The sequence below is a fragment of the Aulostomus chinensis genome, chromosome 14, assembly GCF_037954235.1.
Source record: "Aulostomus chinensis isolate RoL2024-O1b breed Wild chromosome 14, RoL_Achi_v1.0, whole genome shotgun sequence".
NCBI lineage: Eukaryota > Metazoa > Chordata > Actinopteri > Syngnathiformes > Aulostomidae > Aulostomus > Aulostomus chinensis.
This window is the reverse complement of record NC_141333.1, coordinates 22,211,110-22,220,668: the sequence shown is the minus strand read 5'-3', so window position 1 is coordinate 22,220,668 and position 9,559 is coordinate 22,211,110. Positions and strand designations below refer to the sequence as shown.

The window sequence follows — 9,559 nt, the reverse complement described above, 5'->3', positions numbered from 1 at the left end:
AATTCATCTCAATACTGCAGGATGTCTTGTGGGTCTTGTGGGTCCTGTGGGTGGCAGCATTGCTTCATCTGGTGTCATAATTATGGAAAAAGTTTTTTTTTTTTTTTTGGAATATCGGTTGCTCAGATTTGGGCCAAATGAGCGGGGTTTGTCCTACATACACACACATTCCCCCCATGCATGAGGGAGGTAGAGCTTTACATTTTTACCACTCTAGGATTTGGGAATGTAAATTCAGCTTCACTGATCCATGACAGCGGCAGTGTGTTTGTCATTTTGCATGGACGGATCCATATGCATTCATATTTACATGCATTGATAGGCTTTAAATGGGCAGTTAAAGATGGAAACGCCATCTTAGAACGTCACAAATGGCACACTTGAACTTTGTGGTTGTTTGGCTCATGAATTTAAATTCATAAAATGACTCAGGTGAGTGGTGCCCTGGTCAAGGACAACTAATAATATGATGGAAAACAGACGCATCTGAATGTTGCAGGAATCCTCCAGTGAACCCTGGCCTTTCCTCTCCCTCCAATGTCTGAACTAAACTGAAAAAAGAAAAATGAAAAAGAAGAAAGTGAGTGATTACAATGTGTGGATCTCTTTGCTTTATTTGCCTTTTAAAGTTTTTAAATTTAAATTTAAATTTTTCTACAAAAGAAAAGCAATAATAAGGAGCAAAGCATACAGATATCCTCGAGCAAGGCACTTGAAGCGGCCCGCTTCTCCAGGTTCCTGCCCCGTGATTGGGGTCCCCAGGTTCCCGCTGTCCTCCGGCCTCTGGATGTTCTGTGGACGCGGGGTGTGATCTTATGAATTATGTAATTGAGAAATTAGAACAATAATATCCCACCTCATACAAAACACCCTCAGACCGCAGCACAGTTTTCCGCCCTTGCAGCCGTTGTCCCCTCTGATTGGTCAGAATCAAGGGGGCGTCCAAATAAACAAGCGTAAGCGCCGCTCTGATCGGCTGTTCACACGCCACTCAAACAGTTGCCTGGTGATTCGCTTGCAGCTTGTCAAACGCACGATCCAGCCACTGTAGCTGCCTGCTGCAAAGAAAATATCTCCTTTGGTGGGTGGATATACGGGCCCACTTCCATCATCTTCCCGCAGACACTGACAGAGTAAGTAGTTCTTTTATCCATCTGTGAAGCAGCGGGATGTGTGACGCGAGCACCTCCAGGACGAGGGGACGCGACCAAGCCTGAGGTTTGTTTCAGCTCATTTGCTGCTCTGTTTTTTTGGTAGAAAACACAAGTCGCTTAATTATCGACTAACTAATCAGGTTAGAAGGCTGGCGGCGTGAGGCAGCTCGGGCTGCGACGGCGTCAGGGCTGATGCGTGTTGGACTTGTTGGATTTAGTGTTGCCCTGAATTGAAAATGTGGGTGCTACATTGATTACGGCGTAGCTGACACACACACACACACACACACACTGGCTATGATATATAATTTTCCCTGCTATTTAGGATGTGAGAGAGTCGCAATAACAAGTAACAGGCCAAGAGACATAACCTTTATTTGCTTGTTTTATTGAAATGTGGCATTTCATTTTCTTCTGTTCCCAAAAATGTGATAAATGGCGGTTTAATTCGATACATTTTTTTTAATGTTTACACCCTCATCCTATTCTTAAAAGTAGTGCAGTGATCATGTGAAAATAGTGTTTAGAATTCCACAGACTCAGTCTATTACCACGCATGAGTCATTCTGTTGATAGAGGCAGAATATATGATCCTCCACCACAGCAGTGCCCAGTGCATTCCTGATCATATTAACCTCCGAGGTCCAGCCTGGAGCCTAGCGGGCGAAAATCTGCTCTGGAAAAGCCTGCGTGCCACCACACGGAGGTTTGGAACAGATGAGAAGTGGAACTAACATGAACACGCACTTGCAGGAGAAGAAGAGCACGTTGCCCCTGAGTTTACCTGTGCTGATGGTCAGCAGCTGAGTGAGAGCAGGTCGCCTTGGACCACACACAGCCGGGCTTGGTGCTCTGGGACGCTGAGAGTTTATTTTGGTGCTAAGGTTTTGCATACTGATGAGCAGCTCCTGTGCCCACAGCGCTGTAGGAGACTGTGTGTGTGTGTGTGTGTGTGTGTGTGTGTGTGTGTGTGTGTGTGTGTGTGTGTGTGTAGGCTCTGGAAGTCCTTGAGCTATTCAGCAAAGAGGAGAAGAAATGGAGAAAGTGCTATCTGGAGACGGATCTGATTCAATAAAGAACGTGAACACCAGAGGAGCCGCTTTGATTGCATTAGGAGACGGTGTAGTTCACCTCCCTCTGGAAAGTGTCTGATGAATTGTAAAGTAAAGGAATTGTCATCATTTTCATCAGGCGCATAAACCAAATGTGCACATGGTGTGGAATGTGACAGCGCAGTGTTTACTTGATGTATTAGAAGAAGAAGTGATCCACTGATTTTAAACATACAGCAGTCTCCTAACCACAGGAAGAAGAACTCAACACAGCTGTAAGACATCGACCAGACATGATAACACAGATGATGTCATCAGGCTTGACTTCTCTTTCGCTTCAGATGATATGAACTTGTGCTCCAGTGCTTCATAAACAGGAGCAGGGATTTTCCATGCAGGGAGGGTCATCTTCCTGAGGATACCTGAGAACAGCATTCTGGGAATCGTAGGATCCATCATTTGTGTTTTTTTAGTGCAGCAGGGACATGAGACAGAATTCACATGACCGAGCACGTAAAAATACCTTGAAAGGATTTCTTGACTTTGGTTTTTGGTTTTATCCATTTTTTAAAATTGAGTTTTCTCTCAGAGGAGGTGGCAAAGGTTGCGTGTTGGAGGGAAAATGTTGTCGTGCTGCATTTTTACTTTGCTGGGCAATTTTCATAACAATTTGCATCGTCCCAAATGAAATGAAATGGCTATAATCGATCAGTCAATTAGTCAGTTGAATGATTGATCTTTGTCTTTTTTTTTAGACAAATATATCAAATACTTGCTGGTCAAGACTCTTAAATTGAAGACGTTCTGGATGCACATTTTTATATTTGTGTGTGTGTGTGTGTGTGTGTGTGTGTGTGTGTGTGTGTGTGTGTGTCTGACAGATGTCGGCCCAGTTTTGCTCAGTGTCAATGATGACCAAACTACAATAATGATTTACGGTTCTTTACAAATTTCATGAAATGAGGAAAAATGTTACTTTTTCAAATATAAAACATGCATTTTTCAGGAAGTACAAAATTTGGTAATCATATAAAGATGTTTTTATACAATATAGCCATACTGGGAAATATTCACTGTTGGCCAAAATCAGTTATAAGATATAAATATAAATCCAATATCATATGTCTCTGACAGATGTGCTGCTCTTTTGTCAGTTATGACAAAAAAAGAAAAGTTCCTGACGTTTGAAGCATTGTTTGGTCATAGCTCAGTGGCACCTCTGAGGCTCCTTCACTTGCGAATGGATTTTTATTTGCATCGTTCCTGTGCAGCTGGAGGTGGGCCACCGGAGAGGTCATGTGGCGAGTATGATGGCGCAACGCCATGGTTCCCCTGTCAGGAGCCAGCAGCTGACCTCCTCGCACCATCCTGTCGCTGGGCCTCCTCTGTCCGAGCTCCCTGCACCTCCTGCTGCGCACCGTTCGACTTCATGAAGATCCCTGACATCGGTGATGTGATGAATAAATTTGAAGTCCTTGGGATTGTGGGTGAAGGTGAGATTTTTCAGTCACTCAAAGTGAGACAGAATGTAACCAGTTTCCTTTCGTGCTAGGTGGTGCAGTCAGAACTCACTTTTTGGTGAGTTTGTGGGGGGGGGGGGCCTTTCAGTGAGTAATCATTTAGTTGTTTTTAGTCAATTTTGCTGTGGAACAAGGCTGCTTTCGCCCGATCGTTCATGTTAGTTCCCATTGAGGTGATTCTTTGGGAAAAGCTTCATGTGGAAAAAGTGATGGTGCACAACTGTGACCTGAACTCATTCTCTGGTGTTGAGCTTCAGAGATCAGGTTCGGAACAAATACCAGTGGCACTGTGGGATTTAATCAAATTCCCCCAAAACTCTTGTCATGGCAGGTGCCCCGAGGTCAGGCCACCCACTTGTCCCAGTTTTCCCACTCCTGCTCCCACATCCTCCAAGTTTTGTGACGTGTGCATAATGCAGCTCTAGCACGCGTTGAGCTGGATGATGAAGCCCAGCTCCCGTCTACGGCCTGCACTTTTTATTGTGTCACAAAAAAACTTTTTCTGTTCAGCTCTGCTGCTTCTGCACCCAGAGTCACAGTGCGCCACGGCTTTGTCCTCATGCATGCAGCCCCCCCCCCCCCCCCCCAGCAATTAGATACATAGAACCATGTGCGATTATCTACCATGTTTCAATTATGAGGGAGATGACTAAGGCGCATTTATTTCTATCATTTCATGTAAGTATCTTTTTGTAAAGGTTATGTTATTCTAGCAGGTCTAACATTTCCTTCATGGTGTGTTAAATTATTTGCCAGACCTCAACATCTCATGATAGTATTTGTAATGCACAAGATTCTTTTCCTCTGGTTTCATGGCAGCCAGCATGCTGATTGTTTAGGTTTCCATCTTTATTAATTCAATGTTTTGCACAGCCAGTGTTCTTTTATCCTGTTGTATGAAGTCCATGAATAAAGATGTTTTTTAAACAGGCCTTTCCTGCCAATTCACGTGCAAGAAATGACAACATGATTCATGACGTGATAAGAACAGCTAGAGTTTGAATGGGAATGATAGAAACGTGTGCGGCACCTAAATGAAATCACTCTTTGTGTCATGCAAAGTCCATAAAAATACTGTGCTTCATGTGATATAAGGAACACCACAACTTCTATCAGCCCCAGAGCCACACAAGAAGATAGAGACCCTTCTGAGAACCACAGAGACCAGCTTACTGCTAGTTAGCTTAGCACAATGAAGGGAAGTGGGTGGGAAATGTTAGCATACCTCTGTGAAGGTCTCCAAACAGACTTTCTCCAAACTTCATTAGCATAACTAGGGTTTACCTATATTGAAAATATATACACCAAGATACTTTAATTTTAGAATCAGACAAATAGCCGGAACTACTTTCTTGATGAGTGCAGTGATTTGATGCAGCACCCCAAACACTCATTGTAAATTCCTCCAACAAAACAAATGTTGATGAGAAGAGCTTCTGCTTCTTATCCTGGCTGACGTTGTCGGAGAGGAGGAGGAGGGTCACTGCTGGATGCATGAACATCCCGAACCTGATCTATTTGAACCAGACTATACATGCTAACCAGCCTGTCCTCTACCATCAGTGGGCTAAGGTAGCGAGGGTCTCTGTGGATCTCTAATGCAGCACAGGGGAGGGAGAGGGGATCCTTCTATTTTTTTTGTCTAATCCTGGGAAGGATGACAAGTATATTTCCCAAAAAGTTGTCATGTTCCTGGAAAGCACACAAATCCTCCTCTCTGGTCTGATTTTAATGCCATCGAGTGAACTCCTGAAGTCTTTTCCGAGGGACGAGTGTAACGCCGGCTCCTTGCAGACATTAGGTGGTGTCCAGTGCTTGCGAGGGAGCAGCGAGCACTTCGTCATATGCCTACTCGCTCCAAGAATTCCTCTTGAAGCCCCCGGGGGGATGTGTGTGTGACTGCCAGGGTCGATAACATCACAACTACTGTAGCCTGCCAACACTTGTGTCCTACTTTCTGAGCCACCTGTCCTTTTATAGAGGGGGATGTTTTTCATTAATTCATGTGAACATATGAGAACTATTAAAAAGTGTTTTCAAACCTTTTGCACTCTCAGTTTTCTGAAATAAAATGGGAACATGTGATTCTAGATTTCTCTGAGCGAAGGTTCCTTCCCTGTTGGCCTGAGTGAGAATTAAAAACTTTCCAAACTGAGCTCTTCTTATTTATCTATGACCGAAGGAGGGTTCATCACAAACCAAGAATTCTTTAGATGTTTGTATCGTCCTTGCTGCTGTGTTCACGAGGATCTGCAGCCAAGTAGGTCAACGTGACAGGAACACTTGTCCCTAGAAATCTTAAATGCAAAGCTTGGCCATGTAACATCTCAGAGTTCAACCTGCAGTTTGCTCTGTCCCCCCAGGTGCCTATGGTGTTGTTCTAAAGTGCCGACACAAGGTAAGACTCAGCTTTCAGTCCCTTCTGCCTCTTGTTGCTTGTTGGCCTGATCAACCCACCTCACAGCTACCCAGTTATGTCATGTGTTTAAGCCAACTGAAGCTCAAAAATGTAAGAGTGGCTGATAAACCATATTTTTCCTGTCGATAAAACGAAACAGCTGCCAAAACAACAATCATCCTACTTGTTCTGTCGGTGTAGCTGAGTCAGTCCTTTTTTTTACCTTTCCAATATTGATTCTGATCAATTATGCTTCATATTGGCAGATATTTGTGTATTGATCTGCTACCAGCGGGTTTTAGAATGCGTGTTCCTTGTAGAATTAGACTATGCAACAGCATGGCAAGTGAGACGTTTCTAGATTGGGGAACTTGGGTAGCGCAGCAGTCTGTTGTGGTTGGTCCGCTGGTTCGGTTCCCCGTGTTGCCTCCAGCTCGGTTGGGTGTCCCTGCTGGTTCAGTGGTCTGTGTCTGCGGGTGGGAGGCAGGTCGAAGGTCCAGGTCGCTGCACTAGCGCCTCCTCTGGTCAATCAGGACACATGCATGTGGAGGAGGGGAACGGGTAGGATTAGGTCCATCCTCCCATGTACGGGTGAATCTCTGTGCTGTCGGGTGAAAAAATGGGGATTGTCATGTGACAGAGGAAGCTTGAGGCTGCCTTGGCCGTCCCAGTTCATAAAGTCTGGAGAAGGAAACCGCGTGACATTATTTCATCATCAACTTTTACCTTCACTCTCAAAACTACTTGACACTGTACGTGTTTTATTGGTGCATTCTACCATGTAAAATATTGCCACGCTGTGCCCGTTTTGCCAGCTCCAGTATCCTTGGAGACTCTAAGATGTGAGTCGCTCAGCACAGCTTCCTGTGTAGGCTGCTGTTTAAGGGCAAAGACGAAGAATTGATTTCCTGTATGAGATATTAGCCAGATAACTGAGCTAGCCAGGAAGTAGCAGGGTCCCATTTCAGAGCTCATAAACTGGATGGTATCCCAGATATCAATCCCACATTTTCCCCAGTGTCAGAGGCATTTCCAGTTCTGGTACAGGAATTAAAACAACTCTTATTATGCTGAGAGTAACTCAAATATAGAGCATATATTTATGCTCAGCGGACACAGGTTGGAGTGTCCTTTGTGGGTGTGTAATAAAGATGTGGAGGCTCGCTAGCTTGATGCTTGTTGGAGGAAGTAAGACCTTCAGAACTCCAGAGGAGAGGCCTGCTGTTCTCTTCATGCAGCTGGTGGTCACTCTGGTTTGCTGCAGTTGTCTTCTGCTTTATTTGATGGTCCTAAGTGACTCCTGTGGGAGGTAATCTAACGACGACAACAAACTGCAAAACTTTGGAGAACAGATGACCCACACTGCAGTAATAGCTTAGTCATTTTCGGCCCATTTAAGGAAGAAACTGTGCCAAGAATTGACGGCAATCCAGAATGAATGAGAGACACCAACTACCTACTACGCACAGGGATCTGCAGGAAACAGACAGAACATTTTCTGAGCCCTCAACATCCTTGATGTGTTTCTTGTTCTTCAATTGCAGTGTAGATCTGCTTTCATTCCTACAGAAACGGCCTCATTGTACCCTTTCGTTAGTTTTACTGAGAGAATTCTAAAAGACAACGGCAGTCGATGTGCAGCAAGAGCTCAGACGTGAGGAAGAATCCGGAATCACAGCCTGTAATTACTGGGCTTCATTATTCAGACTGATTGATCCCAGACTTAGGCAGCTGAAAATGCCAATGTCTCCGTTTTATACACAACGTTCATCAGTAGGCCTCAGCTGGGTCCACACAACAGATGGAGGCTCTTCCTTTGCCTCTAACACTCCCTTTATTGTGTTTATTTGTGCGACTCATCACAACTGTAATCACTGTATTCAACATCCTTGCAGTGATTATTTGATTTCTTTTCACTGGTTTGTTTGAACTGAAGCCTGAGTGATCCGCCGATGGTTCTTCATCACAGACGTCCGTCTGGCTGTTGGTGGTCTTTGGGAGACGGTGGTGTCCTGACGTTGTTCCTCCAGAGCAGATTTCACTTTACCACTTGGTTGCCCAAAGTGAGGCAGGACGTGCTGATGGACGTCACACAACAGTCCACTGTGTCGACACTTTGTTAGCAGCATTAAAGTGCAGTCATGTCTGGCTTCTTTATTATCAGTTGACCATAAATGAAATGTAGGTAGTAGTCGCTGATATTAGTATATTACAATATAAATGGGTTGACAGAATTGTTGATACCATATGATAACATGATGAACAATCCCTGGGAGTGTTAACCTGAACGATGGGTGGAGTCTGACTTTATTGGTATTTTGAGTGTAATTCTTTGCGGTTTTTATCCGGAGGTAAATGATGGGTTCCTCAACGTTCATTCAAAGTCCATTCCAAGCCTGTAGAGTCATTGTGCCGTGAAGAACCATCATTGCTCGCACTGCGTTGTAAAGCCCTGTTTTGGTCCACATAATCCAATTTTATCCAAATCCGCAACAAATTGCGGATTTCAGTTGAGTTTTTTATGGTGACAGGTTTATTTTCACGAGGATGAATTTCCAAGATATTGATGAAAAGCTGCAAAATTACAATGAAAGAATGTGATTCGATAATCCCGATCTGCCCCTTTCTCACTCCGTCTTCCCTCCGAATTTCAAGTAAATGGGTTCAACAGTTTTTGTGGAATGTTGCTCATGAGCAGACTGACAGCCCCGACAGTTTTAGCACTGGGCGGAGGCAAAGAGAGACCATGCAAACTGCAAATCAACAAAACTGAATTTGACTGATAGCATTATTGTTTTACTTTGTTCATTCTGTAGGTATAATTATGAATTCTGTTGGCTGTGAAAGTCTGACATCGTGACAGCTCTTCATGTAAGCCCACGTGCAGCTGAGCAGCTTTTACTGCAATTGTGCACATGGGCCGCGTTCATCATCAGGAGCCGGTGCAGATTGAACTGATGGTTAATTGTATTTTAGCAACTGAACAAGTGATGAGACATTGAACACAGTGCAGCCCATCATTGTTCTCTGAGAACGTAGCATCACTTGTGAACTCCATGATCTGCATTGTGTGAAAAAGTCTGTTAGTTTTACTTTCTTATTTGATGTCGTCGCCAACTGTTCAGTACCAGCAGAATGAGGCTGCTCTGCTGTAGCTGTGTGTAATGAAGGAGACGGAGGCCAAAACCAGCAGTTCCATGACTTGATGTGACGTGACTGGATGCAGCGAGTGCTGCAGGGATGATGTATTCTTGTAGGCTAACCTGGATGTTAGCACCACCACAAGTTCCCTCCAACAAAGGCCAATGAATTTTGGATTACTGCCCAAATCAATTCTGCGTGGCAAAGATGATCTTTGAAAACCACTGGTGTGATTTTTGAAGGATGAATTCAGTTGCTAGAAGTACAAAGCGAATGTTATGCTATTCACATATT

At 44.2% G+C, this 9,559-nt stretch overlaps 1 protein-coding gene across 5 annotated transcripts in view; it reads left to right on the top strand.

Moving 5' to 3' along the window:
* The first annotated feature begins 996 nt into the window (after positions 1–996).
* LOC147250184 (cyclin-dependent kinase-like 5) overlaps positions 997–9,559 on the top strand; it is a 39,586-nt gene continuing 31,023 nt past the window's right edge. For 4 of the 5 annotated variants that reach the window (XM_086224506.1, XM_086224504.1, XM_086224505.1 and 1 more), the window contains exons 1-3: positions 1,000–1,218; positions 3,478–3,699; positions 6,090–6,124. In XM_086224506.1, coding sequence (XP_086080632.1) covers positions 3,636–3,699; positions 6,090–6,124 — 99 coding nt within the window. In that variant the 5' untranslated portion in view covers positions 1,000–1,218; positions 3,478–3,635. Of the gene's footprint in view, positions 1,219–3,477; positions 3,700–6,089; positions 6,125–9,559 lie in introns of all 5 variants that reach the window. The other variant, XM_086224503.1, reaches the window with a different exon arrangement.